Source organism: Spermophilus citellus (genome assembly GCF_964194105.1).
Source record: "Spermophilus citellus genome assembly, chromosome: 5".
In the NCBI taxonomy this organism is placed as follows: Eukaryota; Metazoa; Chordata; class Mammalia; order Rodentia; family Sciuridae; genus Spermophilus; species Spermophilus citellus.
The window spans coordinates 165,590,158-165,612,349 of NC_138186.1; the positions used below are offsets into that span (position 1 = coordinate 165,590,158).

Here is a 22,192-nt window from a genome sequence, read left to right on the forward strand (position 1 = left end):
GCAATTCTGTTTTGCTTTGTGTGTATTCAGAAATATTAAGTTTCTTGACCTGCGTTGGGCACAGCATATGCTAATATGAATGCATCCCATGTACCTGTAGCATGGAGGGTACAGCACACCACAGGAGACTAGCTTTGTAGATTGGTTAACCTCAGTAAGAAATAGGTAAAATGAGGTGTTTGGTCCTTTTTAAATTAATATGTTGTGATATTCCCTTTCTCCCTCCCTACATCCACTACTGGGGCAGAAACAGCACTGTGCGTATCTATTCTAAGGCCTCTTTTCTGCTTGCTTTTCAGAAACGTGAAAGCAAAAACTGGGGAATGGTTCTTTGAGGAACGAGCCAAAAAATTTCCAACTGCAGGTAAATGCTCTTAAAATTTTTACTATATGTAGTCCTAGTTTTAAAATATTTGCTGCTATGATTTTTGATTATAAAAAAGTTCCTGGAGCTGGGGTTGTGGCTCAGTGGTAGAGCAATTGCCTTGCAGGTGTGAGGCACTAGGTTTGATCCTCAGCAGCACATATAAATAAATAAATGAATAAAATAAGGGTATTGTATCCATCTACAACTAGAAAAAATTTAAAAATAATTCATGGGTTTAGAATTAAAAGACAATCACAACAAATTTAGTTATAGATCAAATTGGCTTTTATTTGCAATTTATGAATGGGGCAGCCTCTACTATACAAAATAGAAGTCAGCTCCCAGGATGGCCAGGGCAGGACAGTGGCTTTTGTAAGGTGGGAAAAGGGAACAGAGCAATGCAGAAAGCTGATTGGCTAACATCAGAAATTACTTGGTGGGTTAAAACAGAGGGGGTCCCTGTCAGCTGACTCAGAGGAGGTGGAATCTACTCTTTTCAGGAAAAACTGGTCTGTTTGGGGATCTAACTGCATCATTAAAATGTCACTTTTCTTCTGCAGCATTTAGCATGAGTGACTGTTTTGGTCTGGTCTGGTCTGGTCTCTTGGGGTCTGGTGGGGGAACTCGGTCCAGAACAATGGCCTCCCGTGACTTTAGTTCACAGGCCCTGATGACTGGTCCTCCCGTTCCGCCCGAGTTTTCCTGCACCTTACCGCACACCATTCGCTACCTGTGCCTGTGGCTCTTCCCACTCTATGCCCATGAGATGGGCTCCCTTCTTTAGGACTCCTGCTCCGGGGAGTTTCCTTGACTTCCTGCTTCTCAGAGTGACAGTTCCTCTGGGACACCAACAGCTTCTGGTTGGTACATTTCTTCTGCAATTATTGCAAAGCTCCTTTTATTATAGATTTGTTTGTGTGCTTTTGTTTGTGTGAGTGGAAACCGTGCTTTTAGAATCTTGTTCCCCTCTACAGCACCAAGGACAATTCTTCCCTCATGATCCTGGGTCACAATAATTAACTGAAGACCACAGAGAGTGAAGAAGAGCATTTGCAGGGAGCAGGGGAGGAGGCTGGCTGTGGCCTGTGAGTGGGTGTGTGCAGCTGGTCTTAATGCCATGCAGGTATTAAGATAATAAGTTGTTTTCAGAGTAAGACACGGTTATGTGCTGGGGCCTTCTGGAAAGCCACAGAGTGTTCATTGAAACGTCTGGGAATCACCCGCCTAGTCCAGCTGCTGCCCCCACGGGTGCTGTCCTCCCCTTAAAACACAAGCCAGGCACAGCCACAGCAGCACAGGGCCTGCTCTGTTTTTTATTGCGTTGTTTGGTTTCTTTAAAATTCTTGCTGTGTTGGGGATGTCGCCCTTCTTCAGGTGGTAGAGACTCCATTTTTTCCCTCACTTCAAATCCTACTTTATAAATTGAACCACAGGAACTGAAGTTCCTGTCATCTCTCAATTTCAAGACACCTCCGTGGTTTTACACGTTGTTGGAAGCGTTGGCCCCATTGTCTCGTTGGGTAGATGAGTTTTCAGACCAGAATGTGTGTGTGCACCTGGGTGTGAATGTGTGTACCTTGGGTGTGCTCATGCAGGCATGTGTGTGTGTCTGCATGTGTGTAAACACACGGGCTCATGCCTCACCCTCTTTCAGCACCCCATCCTCTGGGAGAAGTAGGTCGCCTTGGTGATACTCAAACTATAAAGGGGAGTCGAAAGAGCTAAGCCTGACACCCGGGGGTCCCTTTCTCACCTTGTAACTTTCTACAGGAAAGAAAATGACAACAAGAAAGGAAAACAGGAGAGCAAGGAATCCATCTGAGAATAAATCATTCTTTTTCTGTGGCTGCTGTTTTTATCAACGTATAAAGAAAACACCAAAAAACAAAAACAAATCCTTCTCTACAAGATTTCCTCAAATTCTGGGAGGACTCATTTTCTTTGGCCTATCTCCGAGTGGGCTCAAGGGGTACAGAGAGATCCAGAAAATTGCCAGGCTGGGGAAACAGGCTGGGAGTGGTTCTGGGAGCCAGATGGGTGGGGTAGAGTTTGTAGCAGGGGAGTCTGGAGAGGTCATCAGGGGTCAACTGACAAGGCTTGTGTGGGTAAGGAGGGGGTCTTCTTTGCTCTTGGCTGTACCCCTAAAGGAGAACATGGAAAAGAAATGGGTGCATTGAACTGAATACCTGTGTCTTGGGTCAGGTAAGGTCCAGTTAGGAGAGAGGAAATCACGTGGTTGTTGGAACAATGGGGATGTAATTCAGGCTGGTTAAATAACTGTTATTGGAGGATGGATACAGCAAAGGGGTCAGTGCGGGGACACAGAAGGACCACCCTTCCCTGCTGTCTGTGCTGACCAGACAACAGGTGCACAGAGAGCAGCAGACAACCCCCCCTGGTGTCTGGGATCCCCAGTGGTCCCCATTGCACCCCAATAGGGAGCCAGCTGCACCCCAGCTCTCTGATGTGTTTTTGTGATTTCTGTAGTGTGTGTGTGTGTGTGTGTGTGTTGTGATGGTGCAAAGGAGGCTTTTTCCAGCCCTCTATATCCTATCCCATAAAACTAGATCATGGCCTATACCACGAGAGGCATGAGATCATCCCTTTCTGTGCATTGGTCACCTGTGGCTGCGTAACAAGTGACTCCAAACTCAGTGGCTTAGAACAACGAGCATTCTTGTTTTTGTCTCCAGCTGAAGGCTTTTCTGGGGCTGGAGGCTCAGCCTTTCCCTGGCTCCATTTCTCTCTCTCTCCTCTGTCTCCTTTGTCTCTTTTCTTGAGTGGAACCCAAGGCCTTGAGTGTGATGGGCAAGAGCTCCACACCCTGAGCTGCATCCCCAGCCCAGAGGCAGTTTCTTAAGTCAAGCCAATGTGTTTATGTCATTTGGCTCAAATTGATTGTAGTTTTATCCTGATGTTTATGTAATAATTTATAAAGACTCTTTTCCATGTCTGTCACCATCATCGTGTGATTTCTGCCTACCGCATCTCATCCAGCCTCAGAAGGTGTCAGCATTGATTTAATCAACTCATGATTGCTAGATAGCCAGGGAACTTTCAGTTTTCTATTATGTCTGGGATGTTTGTAATATTAAAATCATATTTTATGGTGCAATGAACAGCGTTGTAGACAAGTCTCTGAATATTTCTACAAGGATAAGGTTAAGAATTTGGTTTCCAGAGAGGATGTGCCTGAAACAAACAAACAAACAAAGTAAAAAACAACTCTGTCAATTTGGTAAAGCCACATTGGTAGTGCACAGTGGTTTTCTTATATTTTAATTGCACTCATCTAATTACTAATGAGATTGAATATTTTCACTTTTTTTTATTGAACCCAGGGTCATTTATTCACTGAGCTATATCCCCAGTCTTTTTTTTTTTTTTTTTTTTTTTTGAGATAGGATCTCACCAATTGCCTGGGCTGGCCTTGAACTTAAGATCTTCCTGCCCCAGCCTCCCAAGTCACTGGGATTACAGATGTGAGCCACCATGCCTGGCTTTCTATCTTTTTGACCTTCCATAAATGTTCTTTTTTTTAAAATGATCTTTATTTTTTAAAATATCTTTTTAATTATAGATGGATAAAATTATCTTTATTCATTCATTTATTTTTTTTTTTTATGTGTTGCTAAGGATCGAACCCAGTGCCTCACATGCTGTACTACTAAGCTACGGCCCAGCCCCATAGATGTTCTTCTTATATTAAAATTATTAACCCTTTTCAGTCATATTACTTGCACATGTGTCTTCCAGTTTGTGGTTTTTGACGTATATAATTTTTTTGTGAGTTTGTAATCAAATCCACTTTTTCTTATATAACTTTTTTCTTTGCTTTAATGCTTAGAGACTTCCTTATCCTACGATTCAGTTAAATACTCACTCTTACTTTCTTCTTTTATTTAGCTCTTCAGTCCAACAAAAAGCCTGATCTAATCTTTTCCCTGGTGTTCAATGCTCCAGAACTATTTGTCACATTATCAGTGCCCTTCACATTGGTTCATAATCCAGGGCCGTTGGTTTGTACAGCTCCAAGGTGCATCAATCCTGTGCTTCAGGGCTGTCCCCAGAGGCCAAGATGCTGCCTCAAAGGTCAAGAACTGTTTCAGTCAGCTTTTTGGCTGCTGTGTTGTGTCCAAAAGACCTGATGAGGACAACATAGAGAGGGAAACAACATATTTGGGTCTTACGGTTTCAGAGGTTTCAGTCCATAGATAGCCGGGAAGCTCTCCGCACCATTCTGGCATTGTCTTTGTCACCTCTAGCCACTCTGTCCACAGGTACTTGGCTGGAATTCTGTGCAGGAACTTTGAGCCTGGCTTCTGGGGCCTGCCCCAGGGTCAGCTGCAAGCTGTGTCAAATCAAAGCTCCTGGCCTCACACACAGAGGTTCTGACTCAGTGGGACTCGGGGTTCAAGAGGGTATTCCCCTTGGAATCTTTTTTATGTGTTCTGTTTGAGAGTCATTGGTAAAGTAGCCAAGTTAATGAACCTTTATGATGGAAGTTGTCTAGGTTACAGATAACTAGAAAAATGAAGCTGGAGATCATCTTCAGGCTTCAGGCATCTGCTCAGCATGGAAAAATGGCACCCTCTTGTGGCTCCTTGCCATAAATGCACTTTTTTCTTTTTCTCAGCCTGAAGGTTTTTGTTTTTGTTTTTGGTAGTTGTAAGTGGATAGAATGCCTTTGTTTGTTTATTTTTATGTGGTGATGAGGAGCAAACCCAGTGCCTTGCACCTGCTAGGCAAGTGTTCTGCCACTGAGTTATAGCCCCAACCCCAGCCTGAAAGTTTTATTGCTTGATTATTCAAGCTTAAAAGCAGAAATATTTTAATACTATTATTTTTAATACTAACATTTTTTTGAAGCTTAAAGGAGGATAAATGTAATATATAAATGATTTACTAAGAATTTCATTCTATTAATAATTTGGGAAATAGGATAGTTTAGGAAGGCTGAATATTTTTTTATTTTTAGTTTAATTTGTTATGCATGACAGCAGAGTGCATTACAATTCATATTACACATATAGAGCACGATTTTTCATATCTCTTGTTGTACACAAAGTAGATCCACACCACTCGTGTCTTCATACATGTACTTAGGTAGTGATGTCCATCTTCGAAGGCTGTTGTGTCTGATAATTATCAGAAATAACTTCTACCCTCCTCTTCTGGTAGCAAATGTGGCTTAGTCCTTGAGGTAGCTGTTCAGAGTTTTGTTTTCCTACGTGGGCAGCCTGGGTATGGTCCATTTGGCTACAGGGTTACGGGAACAGCATCAGGCTGGAGGTGTAGGCTTGAGGCACTCGACTTGTAGATGAAAAAAATCAGGTTCCAGTCAATATTTAGAGATGGCTCCATTCCAATGTCCTGCTTGTTCTTCAGTAAAGACCCCCACCCCACAATTGAGCAGGTGGATTCAGTTCTGCAGAGCTCTCTGTAAGTGACAAGGAGACCCCCAGTTGATGTGTTTACTCTCCTAAGAGGCTGTCTTTAATGAAGCCATGTTTGTTTTCAAGACATAAAACTTTCTGTATATATTGAGGATTGAACCCAGGGGCACGCAACTGCTGAGCCACATCCCCAGCCCTTTTATTTTTTATTTTGAGACAGGGTTGCTTTGTATATGCTTTTGTCTTTAAGAAAATGTGGCATCCTGCTTTTGAATATTTTCCTTTTACTCCCCTCCTTGAGAGAAAAGACAAAAGAATGGCAGCATCACAAAAGGTGTGCTCTGGAAGTGATTTTCCCAAGGGATTGGACTGCCTGTCATGTCTCTGAAAAAATTTTAGACTGGTCCATTCAAACTGGGTAGAGCTGAGATGGTCGTATCAGATTAAGACCTTGATCTTCAAACTTTTTGCTTTCACCCCGTGTTTCTAGGTAATAATATTCCCAAGGCAGGTTCTTGATCTTATTCAGTCATGTTGTTTTAAAGATCTACTTTATTGATCATAATAATTGTGGGTTTTCATGGAGTACGTGTGACATTTCAGTGCAAGCATACAATATACCATGACAGATCAGGATAATGGATGGACACCTCCTTAAACAGTTATTGTTTATTTGTCTTAGGAGCATTCAAAATCTTCTCTACTAATTATTTTGAAACATACAATTAATTGTTGTCAACAGTAGTTATCCAATTAGAAGTTATTTTCCTATCCAGCTGCACCCTTGTGCCTGTTAACCATCCCCTCTCATCCTTCCCTCTCACCTGCTTCCCAGGGTCTTAACCACTATTCTGTTCTCTTCTTCAGCAAGATCAGCTTTTAAACCTTTTGTATATGTGTGAGAACTTGCAGGATTTCTTCTGGTATCTGGTTACTTCTCTTAACATAACATCCTCCAGGTCCACCAAGTTGCCACAATGACAGTATTTCCTTCTTAAGTGGCTGAATAATATTCTGTTGTGTGTATTTTCTCTTCATTTATCCATCAGTGCACACCTGGGTTGGTTTTGTACCTGGGCTATTGGGAATAGTGCTGCAACAGAGCGTATAGGCATCTCTTTGATATACCTGCTTCCTTTCCTTTGGATCTATACCTGGGGTGGGATTGCTGGATCATATGTTAGTTCTAGTTCTAGGGTTTTGAGGAGCTTCTGCACTGTTTTCCATTGGCTGTACCAATTTACATTCCCACCTACAGCATTTGGGAGTTTTTCTTCATGTTTCCACTAGCATGTTATTTTTTAAAAAATCTTTTTGATAATAGCCATGCTAATGAAGATGAGATGATATTGTGATTTGTATTTCCTTAATGATTAGTGCTACCAAGCATATTTGCATGTTTTTTAACCAATTGTATATATTTTTAAGAAATATATATTCAGATAATTTGCTCATATTTTAATCAGATTTTTTTTTGCAATTAACTTGAGCTCCTGATATATTTTGGGTATTAACCTCTTGTTGGACGAACAGTTTTACAGATATTTTCTCTTATTTTGCAGAAGTCACTTAACTCTGTTGACTATTTCCTTTGCTGTACAGAAGCTTTTTAAGTAGATGTGATATTATTCATAAATTTTTGCTTCTGTTGCCTGTTTTGGGGATCATGTCCCCCCCCAAAAATTTGCCCAAATCAATATCCTGATGTGTTTCCTCCTTGTTTCTTTTAGTGGTTTCCTAGTTTTAGGTCTTACATTTAAGTCTTTGAGTTGATTTTTTTTTTCCTGTACTGGGAATGGAACCAAGAGCTTTGCGCATTTAGACAAATGCTCCACCACAGAGCTCCACCCCAGCCTGATTATTTTACTTAGTGAGAGAAGGGGTCAAGTTCCATTCTTCTGTAAGTGGGTATCCAGGTTTCCCAGCACCATTTATTGAGGAGACTCTTTTTTCCTCCAATCTATATCCTTGTTGCTTGGCATTGAAATTTAGTTAGCAGGCACATATATCAGTTTGCAAAACCAACATTTGGGCTTCTGGGGCAAACCTGCTTGCGATGTTCTCATCAGTCCTGGTTCTTGAGTCCCATGACTGTGCTAACGGAAAATAGGGAGAAATCGTATCAGAGGTACAACTGAAGGACAGTGCATCAGGGGCATGGCTGGAGTTACCTACAGGGAGAACTCAGGGACCCGTAGGCATGGAAGGATCTAGTTTGGCACAACAGGTCCAACACTCTGTCGAGTTAGCTGAAGAAGCTATTGGTTCTGAAATTCTAATTACAGCATCATCCTATCAAGTGAAAGAGGTAGGCATAAGTAGAAAAAAAATTAAGAGAGGTAAGAGTTTCATGATGGTGGAGAAGTCGCTCTGTGACGCCAGGAAGCTGTGTCTAAGATGATGTCCGCGTCACCTCAAGGTCTTTAAGGGCTGCACAGTCCCAGGAGCCTGGAATTGTGAGAGGTGGGCCTGCTAAGAATTTTCCACCTTTCTGGAATCTGTTCTGTGACTGTTTTTTTTTTTGTTTGTTTGTTTGTTTGTTAATTGACCTACTCTCTTTATTAGCATCTGTAAGACCTGGGGAGTAGGGGGAGAGAAGGGGGTGTTAAGGGAGCAGATTTGATAGGAACTCTTTTTCACTGCAGTCAACTTTATGGCAGGGAGATTACATTGACCATGACCTAGTTAATAGGCCTACTCAGTGGGTGAAAGTCCCTGTGGTCATAAAGCCAGTCCCACACGCTGGGCACGAAGCATGTCATCTGCTCACCCGGGGTGCCACAGTGGCTTTTTCCAGTGTCTGGATCAGGTATAGCCATTTGTGACTGATCTGTGGACAGCACTGACTCGCATGCAGTCTTCCACTCTGCATTCAGCACCAAGAAGCTGCCCTGCTCCAGCTCCCCTGGGAACCCATCCTAGGAGAGACTCCTCTAGAAGATTCTGCCACGGCAGAGGGTTCATGCAGGTCTCTCCAGAGGCTGGGACCCGCTGCTCACATCTTCCAGGCTCTTGACACATTGCAGAAAAGAATTTAAGGATGAATTGGGTTTTAGCAAAAAGTAAGAGCTTTATCAGAAAATGAAAGATGAACTGGGCACAGTGTCTGGCACACACCAGTCATCCCAGCGACTCAGGTGACTGAGGCAGGAGGATCACAAATTTGAAGCCAATTGATTTAGCAAGACCCTATCTCAAACCAAAAAATAAATAAATAAATAAATAAATAAAAAGGGCTGGGGATGTGGCTCAGTGGTAAAGCACCCCTGGGTTCAATCCCCAGTATTAAAAAAAGAAAGACAACATTCCTAAAGCAGAATGCCAGCTATCTTGGGAGTGAGAAGCATGTTTGGGGCCTTGGGCTCTTCTTTTGAGGGAAGCTTTGTGAGGACAGCGTGGGAAGGTATCGGCTTGGTGCATAGGGTTCTTTGATCACGCGTCACAAGATGTTTCTGACGGTCTGCTCTCCTTCTGAGACCTTCAGTTTGACAGTGTCTGTTCTATGTAAGTAATGTTTGGAATGTACCCATATTATTATAAGGTTTTTGAAAAGACTTCTCCCTTTGCTTGATCTAACCTAGAAATGCATCATGTAGGTTAACCGTGCACTTAAGCTTTAATCAAAGCTAGGCAATTTTCATTGATAGCGAATAAGGTTTTTATAAACCTTAGTTAACTCTAAGGTTTATAAACTCAGAAATTTGGGAGTGATGGGACAGGAGGGGGGAAAAAGGTCTAGGGATCAAGTCTGATCACAGGGCTTTTAGACTTACAGCCACAGTTTCATTTTCCTCCCCCTCCCTCCTTTCTACATATCTTTATCCCTTCTACCTCAATACCCATTTCCAGGGTGCACAATTCCTTCACACCTGAGCCAGGTTTCAAGTTTCTTGGTTTTGCACCTCCTTTGGTAGCCACACCAGTTTGGACTGACCAGAATCTGAGCTTAGTCTAGCTTCCAGCTCTGACCCAGCATTCCTTCTAATTTCACTGAGCCATTACAGGTACAAGAGCCAAGGATTCTGACCTTTGCTTTCTCCCTATTCACTTGCATTTCCTTATGAATCCAGGGAATAGCCCCCCCAGGAATCGCAGGCACCTCCAAAGCCCCTTGGTAATTTTTACCTTTGAAACTGGGTGTAGTGCAACTCTGGCTACGTGCCATGGGTGACCACCCTGCCACTCAGGAATCCAAAGTTCCTCTTCCCCCATCCTTTTTTCCTTTTTCTTCCCAAACCACATAATTGTATCTCATTGCTCTTATGGGATTTATGATCCTTCCCTTCCCCACCAGTAAATAATTTTTTCCCCTTCCCCAAAGGTAAATAATAATTAAAACTCCCCAACTGCAGCCAAAGTAACTCTAAGTTACCTGTGGTCAAGCAAACCTTACCTGGCTACTGAAAATCTTCACGTCTGTCTGACCCAGACTGAGGCCTCCCTACAGACGCAGCCCTCTTTGTTATGACTTCCGAAGGTCACATACTCTCTCACAATACAAACTAAGCCTAAATCTAAAGCCTAATAATGATCAGGGCTCAGTACAAAAAGAGCAGAGACCCTCAGAGAGGAGCTTATAACCCCCAGCTTCCAAGAAAGACAGGGACCTCCAGGGGTCAAGGATGCCTTCTTTCCTGTGTTCCTCAAGGATCTCAGTAGAGCTAGCACTTACTTAGGGTCTTGTTGCTGTTGCCCAAACTGTTAATAGAGAAAATTACAACAAATCTAGTTCTGCAGGTCTTAATTTGCTTTATTTGTGATTCTAGAATTGAGCAGCCGTCTGGACCAAAAGTGTTACAGAATGCACTGCTCTACCACATGGGCGGGTCACTTTCATAACCAGAGAAAGGGAAACAGGCGCTGAGCCAGACCCGTTGGTTACAGCTCCTCTGACTTATTTGAATGCGGTTGGAACAGTTGTCTGCTTGGGATTGGCTGAGACTTGACTACTTGCTACAAGAATAGGTTACAGTCTGCTTATACATCAAGTTAGGTTTACAATTTACTAAGTATGGAGAATTGTTGAAGCCAGACTTAATTCAATTTAACAGATTAATATTCAGAATATAGAGAGAACTCCTAAAACTCACATTCACTTTGTAGAAAAAAATCTAAAGGATGCTGAAAAGGAGTTCAGACCCTGTTGACCCAGATACTCAACAGACTCAGGTCAGTTACCATCAACCATAAGCCGATCTTAGTGGAAGAGTTGCTGTCTGGCCCTCCATTACCGTTATCACCTTGGAAACCAGCCAGAATCTCTGCTTGATGAATGGGGGTAGCTTCATCAAAGGGAAAGAGTATTTTTCTCTCCCGCAGCTAAGCGCAAGAGTAATGTCTGGTGGCAAAAGGACACTGCATGAGAAATGTTTGGTGCCCCCGAGGCTGTAAATCCACCATTATTAATTCTGCTCCCTGGAAGGCATCAGTTGCTGATTCAAGGCAGTGTTCTTTGTCTCCTTTCACCCTGGGACTAGCCTGGCCCCAGGGCTATTTATCTTAGCTCAAAACATCTCTAAAAACTAAAATATACTTTAAAGTGGCTCTGGACTCCAGCTCAAACCTATTTTTTTAAATGTTTGATTTTTATTTTAAAAAATTCAATTATTCCCATTGGAAGCATCTAGCATGATGTTATGGGGTACGCACAGATAGTAAAAAGGTTGCTATGGAGAAGCCGTTTCACACACCATCATCCTGCCTGGTTAATGTGTGTGTGTGTGTGTGTGTGTGTGTGTGTGTGAAGAATGAAAACCACTTGTGACAGAGTACACAATTCTGTAACTTGTGAAGAAACCTTGAAATGTTCTGGGAGAGATTCTGTCTTGACAGTGGTTTAAAGCTTTGTTGTTCTGGGGCCTTTTCTTCCCTGTAAAGGAAAGACCTGAACACAGCAAAGTGTTATTCTCATAAAATCCTTATATTATGAACAGCTTCCCAGGATGGACCTAAAGATCTTAAGGAGAGGGCACATCTGCTCAGCTCCCATGGAAGCTCCATACAGGTAGCCTTTCCTGTGTTTTCTTTAGGCCTCCCTGGGAACTGCAAGGTACTGTTTCCTAGAGGGCCGCTGTTCTGATCCACAGGCACCAGCAGAGAGGTGGACACAGGGCAGGCTGCTCTTCCACCTGACTGCCCTGTTAGCTCTGCAGCAAGACCACATGAGGCTGAATAGCTGGTACAGGGTCTGGCTGCCTTGGAGGGAAGCCTAATGGGCAAATCTTGAGAGAGAGCTGGCTGCACGGGTGGTGCACTCAGATGGGAAAGCCTCCGTCACTTGGTGAATCTAGTTCCACTGGGGCATTCCAGGGAGACTGTTCCTGGCTCTCTTCCCCTGTGAGCCAAGTCATCCCAGAGAGAGACCTTGGGAGGGCGGGTCCTGGCATCTTTTGCAGGCGCCGCAGTCCAGGGTGCTGGTGTGGTCAGGAGCCAGTGTGGCTGGCCAGCATCGCAGCAGAGCCCTGCCTATGGCGGGCAGCCACGTCTATGAGTTTCTGTGAGCATCCGAAACGAGTTTCTTTCTTCCTTAATTCAAATGGAGAAATGGACACAGAGATGCATGGTGATTTGTCATGGACACACTAGCTGCAGGGTCAGAGCAGTTTCTGACCATAAGCCACAGGTTGACTCCTGGTTCCTTCTGGAATCTCTGTGAATCCTCACCCCACCATCCTCCAGTACTGCTGAGCTCTGAGCGGGGACTGTGTCTGCCCCCCTCTCCTGGCGGGCAAGCCGCCTGCGCATATCACAGTCAGTTCATGTGAGTGAATGAAACGACGGGAAAGTCATGGAAAACAGGACTGTGACTTACTTTAATATGTGTCTGATCGTGTGGCTTAAATGAGGCTGTGCTTCTTGTTAGAACAGTATTGTTGCTATCAATGTCATTCTTATAGCCACCACCTCCCCTGTGGCAAGCCCTCTTCTGGGTACTGGGGACACCAAGTTGCATAAGACAAGACCAATGTCCGCAGAGACTTCCGTCTTGGTGGGGGGACAGATGTGTGCATCTGTTTATTTATTTATTTTTTTTATTTATTTTTTTTTAAGTATTTTTTTTTTTAAAGAGGAGAGAGAGAGAGAGAGAGAGAGAGAGAGAGAGAGAGAGAGAGAGAGAGAGAATTTTTAATATTTATTTTTTAGTTCTCGGCGGACACAACATCTTTGTTGGTATGTGGTGCTGAGGATCGAACCCGGGCCGCACGCATGCCAGGCGAGCGCGCTACCGCTTGAGCCACATCCCCAGCCCCTGTGCATCTGTTTATAGCGGAGTCAGACTTCTGTCTGAGTGTGCACAGTAACACCACAAGGCCTGCCTGGTGAGCACAGTCACCAGATCTCTGTAACAAAACCCTCGGGAGGAGTGTGGGCAGGGACAAGTGAGGCACAGCCCAGGTGGAGAGCAGGCGTGGGTAGGCCTGGGCGTCTGGGAAGCTCAGCTTGGCCTGGATTGAGTGTGGGACACTGGAGAGGAAGGTAGGGACTCAGTGGCAGAGACCTGTGGACTAGCTTCCTAGCACTTCTGTCACAAAGAGCTACAACCTTTGGTACTTTGGTTGCTTCAAACAACAGAGATTTATGGTCTTCCCTGTTCTGGAGACGGGAAGCCTGAGGTGGAGGTGTGGGTGCCCCCTGCATCCTCCGGCCTCTTCTGACCACAGGAGGCTCCCAGCCATCCTGGGCACTGCTGTAGCTTATAGAAGTGTCCTCCAGGCTGCCCATGTCACTTGGCTACCCTCACAGCATCTGTGCGCTGACGCGTCCATGTCTTTTCCTTTTTGTAAGGACAGTCATACTAGCTTAGGACTTAAGACATGCTCTAACAACCCCATCTTTGTTTTTATCTGGCCCCAGGAGACCTGGTGCTCAGTTTCCCCGTCCCTAACTCAGAGTGCCTGGGAAGCTGGGTGTCTGCTTCTCTTTGCCGGGAGGGAGCTGTGGGCCCTGGGCTCTCCTGTTGAGGGTGGTGCGCCCCTCGGGAAGGGGAGAGTGATGTGGTCGAGGAAGCCCTTTCTGTTAGCCTTTCCAGGGCTTGTCCCTCTCGAGGAACACAGGAACTCAGCCTTACTCTGAGGTTTGGGGTTTTCCACGAGGCGGTGTCTGTGGATCTGCTAGTGGGTGGTTCTGGGCAGGGAACAGAGACTCAGCCACGTGGGTGGCGTCCTTCTCTAGTGGCCCATCTTGACTTCATCTGCAAAGGCTCCGTCTCCACCTAAAGTCCAGTTCACAGGTAGCAGGGGTGAGGACTTCAACCTGTCTTTCCAGGGGACAGTTCAGCCCCCACAAGCCTCCTGTGCTGGGCAAGGAAGTTGCCTTTGGACCCACAGAGGCAGGTGCCTAGTGAAGAAGGGGCAGGATCTCGGTGTGCCCTGGAGGGTGTGGTGGATGTGGGAAATGAAGGGGGGCTGTAGGTGAGGAGGGACACAGCTGGGCTGGGGAGGAGGGACACAGCTGGGCTGGGGAGGAGTCTGCCTCCCACTTTGGGGCCCTCTCCCACCCAGCCACTGTCCTATGTACACCCTTTCCACCCTGCCCTCTCTCCCTCAGGAGTCTGATGCCCAAGGTGAGGGATGCCTCAAACACAAGAGCATGGGCCTTGCTTCCGGAAGGTTCCAGCAAGGGAAGATATAATGACAAATGTGAACGCATTGATAAAGTTGGGAAGTGGTACAGTTCTCAGGGACTTGGCCTATGTGTGATTGTTCTCCTTTTAATTTTTTTTATTATGAAAAAATATGAACCCAAGTAAAGTGGTAACTCCCAAGAACATACCAGATAGCCCCAGTCATCCAAGTTGTGTTCAGTTCCGTGTCTCCCCACCTTACTTTGCTTCCCACCCAAGTAGCCACCGTAAGCAAGTGCTGTGCATCCACAAGGTCAGCTGCACATTCCTGAGCAGCCCTGGCAGCCTGGGTCTGGCCCTGCCCTTGGCAAAGTCTGTGTTCCCTCAAAGGCCACTTGACCAGCCAGGTGGCTGGGAAGGATGGCAGGGACCCTTGATCCCAACACCTTGCCTCCCCAGAGAGCTGCCCTGTGAGTTTCCTCACAGTGGCTGCATGAATTTAAAGTAGGTTAATAAGCAACAAAAAAGATTTGGTGCTTTTGAAGGAAGCCTCTGGCTAGAAGCTATGGCAAAGGGTGACAGAAGAAGAGCAAGGGAAATAACCCAAACCTAGAAGCCGGACAAAAGCCACTGGGGAGCATTTCTGTCATCAGTGAGGCCTGCAGACACTAGGGCTCTCATGACCTTTAGGTTTGGATCTGCACAGGAGAGGCTGGATCTGGGGCTTCGGGTGGCCTCCTGGCTGCCCCGGATCCATGCCGTGTCAGGTGGCAAGGGCCTGGGCAAACCAGAACCTATGGACCAGCTGGTCCTCCTGCCTATTTTCACGTCTCAGGAGGTAAGCACATTTTTGTTTGTTTGTTTTAACATCTTAAATAGTTAACAAAGACTAATATTTGTGACATATAAAAATAATGTTAAATTGAAATTTCAGTGTCTGCAAAGTTTGATCAGCACATAGATGTGCCCACGGCTGCTTTCACAGGCAGAGTTGAGGAGCAGTGACAGAGATGCTGTGGCCATTCCTACAGCCATTTGGGAGGCCAAGGAAGGAGGATTGCAAGTTCAAGGCCAACCTAGGCAACTTAGTGGGACCCTGTATCAAAATAAAAGGGGCTGGGGCTGGGGTTATGGCTCAGTGGTAGAGCGCTTGCCTAGCATGTGTGAGGCACAGAGTTCAATCCTCAGCACCACATAAAAATGAATAAATAAAATAAAAGTATTGTGTCCATCTACAAGTAAAAAGAAACATTAAAAAATAAATAAGTAAAAGGGGCGGGGGTATAGCTCAGTGGTAGAGGGCTTGTCTAGAATGTGTGAGGCCCTGGATGCAGTCCTTAGTACTGAAAGGAATTAAGAGCAAGTTTGTTCCCAGGCTGCTACAGCCAGCAGGGGGCACCAGAGGGCCATGTGCTGGCCACTCTGGGGCAAGGCCACCTGCAGGGATCCCAGGAGAGAACCCAAGGAATGTGACATGGGACACAAAGCTGGGCTTTCCTTGTGGAGGGCTTGAGATGGGGCCTGAGGAGAAGGATGGGGTGTCAGCAATCGTGGAGCCAGAGGGAGGCAACGCCCAGGTGAGTGGGGCCATCAGAAGCAATTTCTAATTGCAAGGCCTCAGGCAAGGTGGAGACGCAGTGTGGGGCCTGAACCTCAGGCTAAGGCAATAGGGTGCCCCTGAAGGGCTTTGGGTTGCAGAGAGAGAACCTGAGGCTTGTGGACAGGGACTGCTTTTTGCGGCTGGGCCTCAGGGGATGTTGGGGAAACAACCCCAGGAAGAGACCCGAGGTGCTGGGTAGGCTCTGGTGAGCAGCCCACCCGGGTGCTAGGATTCTGCTTGGCATTTCTTGTCTGTTAGTTGGGGTAACATAAGTGCACTATGGCGGACGCATCATGCCGTACGATCAATCTGGGTCCCAGCACCTGTTTGCCCCAGGACTGCAGGATCAGCAGCCTTGCTCCTCTGTCTTCCCCTTCCGCTCTCTGCTTTCATGCTCCCTGTGCTGTGTGCAAGTCTGCGTGCTCTTTGCTTCTCGCCCAGACGGTTTCTTCCAGGGGCTCTTGTCGATGCTGGATTTCACCTGTGGGGAGCCGGTTCCACTCACCCCTCTCAGTCTCGGGGCAGGGCTCTTTTGCCTGAGAGAAGTGTTTCCTAATGGGGTGTGGGGACAGCCCTTGGACTCCTTTTAGAATCCAGTGAACACCTTTATGAAGCCCTGGAAACACACACAGGTAGGTAGACTGGAAAAATGAGATGCCGCTTCAAGGGTTCCCGCTCCCTGAGGCCAGCCCAGCTAAGGACTGACCTGGGGCGGGTTGAAGGTTTGGGGCTTCTTCAAGGATTTAACACCAGCTGTTGTCCACCCCTCCAGAGGCTCCCCTGCCCATTCTGATTTTCTTACTAAACACATCTGTCGGTGTATCCTCTGGAAGTGATACTAATACCTAAATGTTTCTTCGGAATTAAAACTTTCCAAACAGATGAAGCAGGAGCTGGATTGACCTCCCAGGGTGCAGCCTGGCGGGTTGGGCTGTGTGGGGGCAGAGTGGAGGCCTTTGGCCCTTCCACCCTGGGCAGACTCTTCCTGTGTGGTGGCCAAGAACCTGTGGTCACAGAAATATAGACATGCAGAGTTTCATTTTGGGGTCTTAAAACACCATGGAAACCTCTCTCCTTGAAACAAAAGGGGTGATATATCAGATACAATACAATTTAGGAAATTATTAAGCACTATAATCAGAAATAAGTAGATTACATTTTTAAAGAGATTAATTTAATCTTCATCACAAGGAACATTTAAAGGAATGTATCCATTCAATTAAGACATGTTTTTAAAGGAAAAATGGAAGATTGGAAGCTTGAACTGTTTTTTAAGTTATCCAGATTTAGAAAATCTAATTCAAAATCAACTTTTCATAAAAACAGTCATTCCCAGCCATTATGGCCTCTTACTGGGTCAACAGCTTTAGTAAGAGAGAATTCCTATAACATAAATTCACCTGTTTTAAGTGTGCAAACCAATGATGTTCAATAAATTGAGAGATGTACAGCCCTCCCCACAATCTGATTTTTTAACATTTCTATCACCGCCCCCCCCTCTTTTATTAGGCACAAGAAATGGTGTTAAAGGAAAATAATTTTAACTGATTGATTCCTCTATCTGTATTACCTAAGTTATATTCTCATTTCTGAATGACCTTTGCTGATCTCTCCTCCAGGCAAACAGGAGACAGCTGGGGCCAAGCTCCTGCAATCTTATCAGAGGCTGAGGTGAGTGTTGTGAAGGACAGATCGTCCCGCCCTCAGGGCAGGCAGGCAGGCAGGCAGAGGACGCCCTGAAAGGACTTTCAGATCTCCTGACTTTTAGAGGTCACTGCTTTGGAATGTAGCTTTTTTATTTTTTAATGATAAAGTACCTGGAAAAGATTCAAAGATGCTTCCGGATTCTCATGAGAAGCCTTCTGGTATCAACGTGTTTTCTCATTTAACGTTCTGTTTTGTTTCTCAAATTCTCCTGAAATGTTGTGAGGAAACAAACTATCATTTCTGATTGCACATCGGAGGACATACTGAGCCGAGCATTTGCTGCTATTACTCATCCACGTCTCTCACCTGGTACCCAGTGCCTGGCATCTTAGATGGGTGGAAGGAACTGGTGGCATTGAATAATGGTCCTAGAGATGTTAACTTCTTTGTACAAAGTTCTCACCCCTAGCACCTGGAAGCTGCCGGTGGTCTGGACACCTGAGACTGAGTTTATTAACATGTGAATGAGCGCTCCCACCAGCCACTGCTTTGTGGACCCATGAAGAGATTTTTCCGGTCTCAGAACTTCTTCCTTTCTTCCTCTCCCATTTGTTCTCACTTCTTTTAGCCTGAGCTTCCAGTTCCTCTCCTGGTTGTTTTTATATTCTCAATAGTTTGGGCCCTTGTGTTGGTGTGGTTTGCACTGAGAGAATTTGGGAGTCCAAACAAGATCCTGCACGTGAAGCCTGGGGCCCTCGGGGGTGAGCCAGGCCCCCGTGGTTTCAGAACACATGGGCATGACCTCCTTCCCGTGTTCAGGTACCAGGCGAAGGTGCTCCTCACAGAGGTCTGAGCAGAGCTGCTGTGTCTTCTCCTTGAAAACTTAGTTTCTACTTAAAAACAAGAAAGCTGAGAACGTGAATCATAGAATCGTGGCGTTTGTAAAAGGAGTAGCTCACGTAGTTTGTGACCCATTTCTTATTCCTGTATTTTTCCTTAGCAGCAAAATTTCTGTGGTGCCTCCTACTCCTCCTCCTCTCAGTGAAAACCAATGCAGCGGCAGCCCTGGCAGGGTACGTGTGCCTGTGAGTGTCCTGGAGGGCAGCCGGCGGGGGAGATGCAAGGAGGCAGGGGAGGGGCCAATGGCCTGGGAGCAGAGGGGTTCTGCTTTGGCTGGGTGGGTCCCAGAGCCAGGCAGAGGGCAAAGATCCCCGTGGAGGCATGGAAGTGCTCCCACCCTCGTGGGTTGGTGGCCATGGGCCATCTGCCCGGTGGGCCACCCCGCTGCCTGCACCTGCATCCTCATCTTTTGGCTCTTGCGATCAGCTCTCACCCCCAGCTATGCACTGTGCCCTTGAGTGAGTGTGTGAGGTTCTGGATAAGCTGACTTGTGTGTAGGGTCGCAGGGGAGCCCCAGGGAGATACAGATGGACGTAAAGTGTGTGAGAGCTGGCAGGGCCTGTGGAGGTGGCTTTTGAGTGTTTGCAGGTTCTAATGTAAAGTGGAGTAGCACCATTTCCATCCCAAGGAATTAGCTGTGATCTTGGGGGAGTTGTCTGGGTTTCACACCTGAGAAGTGGAAATAATTCTGTCTGGATGGTCTCCCATGGCTATTATGAGAAATCAATGAAAAAGTATCTTAAAACTGTAAAAGTGCCATGGAAATGTGGGTTTATCTCCTTTATCCTATAAATAAAGGGGAGCAATTATATCTGTGCATCTGAGAGAACATCCTTGTCTGCCAATGGAGACAATATGTTCATTCTTTTCCAATTTTAAGCTGAGACTCTGGGGTGACCTTCAAAATCCTGCTGTTCTTTCCCTGGAGATTTTAAATTCTCCAAAGCATTTCTAGCACTTGTATGTTCAACACATATTTACCAGTTGGATGCATGATGGACAGATGATGGATGCACGGATGGATGGTGGATGCATGGCTGGATGGACAGTGGGTGGATAGAGAGATGAGACTTGGAGAAGGAAGTGGTCTTTGTGTTGTATTTTTCTCCCTGCTTCTGCTTTGGGAGGTGGAACTCCTTGACTCCAAGCTGGTCACTTTGTGCCTTATACCACCCTCAGCCCCCATGTCACCTGCATTTTGCCAACGTTGGTACCCTTTGTGCATGGAGTTAGGGTGGGGCCATAAGAAAAAGGAGGTTAGACAAACAGTAATTTACGTGGGTACAATCTTTGAGCCAAGGAACTATCCTTCATCCTGTCTGAGAGGTAGTTGTTATCTTATGAACCACACGTCGATAATGCTTCTTTATGGGGATATCAAAATATAGAGCGGAGACGCTGAGTAGCAGGGGTGCCTAGTCCTGGGAGGGTCACTCCACCCCCACCCCCACCTGCATGCCCAATGAGCACCCGCACCCATCTGCAGTGTTTTGGGGCCCGACAGTCTAGAGACACGGGGCAAATGCAGGCCATCAAGCATTAACTCGTTCTGTGTCTGTTTTAGTTACAGGAACTTGGTCAGTTCAGAGGATTTAATAAGTCCGTGGAGAATTTGTTTCTGTCTGTTACCACCCATGTGAAAAGTAAGTCAATGCCTCAGGATGTGTCCTTCCCATGCCACACAGGCAGACAGGAGGCCGCCTCAGATGGGACTGTCCCTGGACTCTCGGGAAAGCCACAGCACTGGGCCCTTCATCTCGCCACCCACAGAGCAGGCCTCTGGTTCCTCGCGGGAGATGCCATGTCAGTCCACTCGTTGGCCCAGTTTCCTCCTTTCCAGGCCCGAACCTGCCTAGTTGGGCGCCATGGATAGGGGAGGTCGACGTGTGGGGGCTTCCCAGGAGACCCCGGGAGACCAACAAAGAAAACATGAAGATTCCAGTGAATCCCAAACCAGAACCTTCAAGGCGATGGGGTCCAGGATCTGTCACTTGCGTGGAATTACTTGTCTCTTCTTTTTCTCCTTATCAATGTCTGGTCTTCCTCTGGCAGTTACCCTATAGTTTGCAAATGCAGTTGACCACCTCAGCTGGAACCCTGTCTCCCTCAGTGGACCTTCTCCCCTCCGTTGTTTTTTTTTTTTTTTTCCTTTTCCTGCTTATCTTAAAATTCAGGTCTTGGACCCTTTCATGCCTCCTAAGATATGCAGGGCAGGTCCGGGTTCAGACAGGGTCCTTCGTGGGATCAGGGCTCCTGGGGCATCATTTCCCTTTGTCCGTGCCTGTCTGGCTTCGGTTCATCACCTCCTTCCCTGAGGTTGCGTGTGCATGGTCTCACTGTCCCCTGTTGGCTCCAAGACTGTCTGATGATTTGATTTTAAGTAGTCATCTGTAGTCCACATGAGCCTGTCTAAGCTGTCCCCTGGTGACAACTGAAATCCAACCCCCGCTCTTCAGTTAAGAACAACTGTGACTACACAAGCAAGGGTCTGTCGCCTTCTTTTTCAGAAGGGAGAAGCAACTGAATTTCATTGGCCTGTTGGCAACAGTGCCTGGGGGTTTAAAAATCACCCATCTTACCCTGCAGAGCTTTCCTAGAGTACACACACCCCACCAGACCCCCTGTGCCCCTCAGCCTGGTGGTGGAGCTGCCCATGCTCGCCCAGCTGGCTCTCTTCCACAGCAGGTTCTAGTGGGACCTGCTCCACATCTTAGCTGTGCCGCTCCTCCCCAGATCCACGGGGCTTGTGTGAATCCCTCCCTCCACTGCTACTGGAATCGATGCCCTGAATGGACCCCAACCTAAGCTTCCTCCAAAAGGGCCCTGGGTGCACAGTCTCCTGAGGGACCAGCCCACAGTCTCACGCACCTCTGTTCACTCATCCGAGGTTTGCCGTTAGACACCTGGGTGGACAACTAGAGCTAATCCCTGGGTGGGGTGAGGGCCGGGATTCATGAGAGCCAAACAGTGTCCCTCTGAGCTAGGGGACTCAGCTGAAGCTCCGTGACCTATGTCCCTGCTGCCCTCATCCCAGAGGGAGGGGTAGTTCAAGCCCTGCTTTCTGGCTCCTGGGAAGGGCCAAGAACCTGAGAACTCTCCTGAGCGCTTCCTGCTTGGTCTGCAGGAACAGGCACATGATTCCACCGGCACCTTTCCCTGTGTCTGCTGCAGGGCACGCAGGGCACGCAACATCTTGTAGGCACTGATTCATGTTTTTTCAGGTTTTGAGTGATTCTCCACGTGTCCTCTTGATCTGTGCTGCAACCCTTTTCCCTACAAAAGTGGGTGCAGAGGAAACCCCCCTCGTGGGCAGGATGTCAGACTGGTACCTAGTGGTCATCGGAGGGGCTGGAAAGGGCCCAGGCTCCTCAGGGACCAAAGACCTAGCATGGAGGAGGAGGCCTTGCGCTGTGGGGCTTGGGAAGCTGACTCACAGTGACCTCTGGCTGCTATTACTGCTCCAACAGCCCTTCTGTTATCAGCTCATCTCTAGGAGGTGGCGGCAGCTTGTCGCCTTGGAAGGGGAAGAGGAATGGCTTCTTGCTCAGGGCTCTTGGTGTCCTCTAGCCCTGCCGATGGGTAACCAGGCCTTCTTGTCAGAACCCAAGCTGCTCAAGGAGATTCCCTCCTCATTCTGTGGCTTGCAGTGGACCAAGTAGGCTCAGGCTGTGGGGTGAGCCCTGAGCAGATGATGGGGGGAGCAGTGAGGAGGGACAGCA

General features: G+C 46.7%; 1 protein-coding gene across 1 annotated transcript in view; it reads left to right on the top strand.

Annotated features, from left to right (window-relative positions):
* SYTL3 (synaptotagmin like 3) overlaps positions 1-22,192 on the top strand; it is a 76,838-nt gene that overhangs the window by 32,529 nt on the left and 22,117 nt on the right. Inside the window, exons 4-7 of the mRNA XM_081294647.1 lie at positions 300-364; positions 17,546-17,597; positions 18,574-18,658; positions 20,038-20,116. Of these exons, the coding sequence (XP_081150773.1) occupies positions 300-364; positions 17,546-17,597; positions 18,574-18,658; positions 20,038-20,116 (281 nt within the window). The remainder of the gene's footprint in view (positions 1-299; positions 365-17,545; positions 17,598-18,573; positions 18,659-20,037; positions 20,117-22,192) is intronic.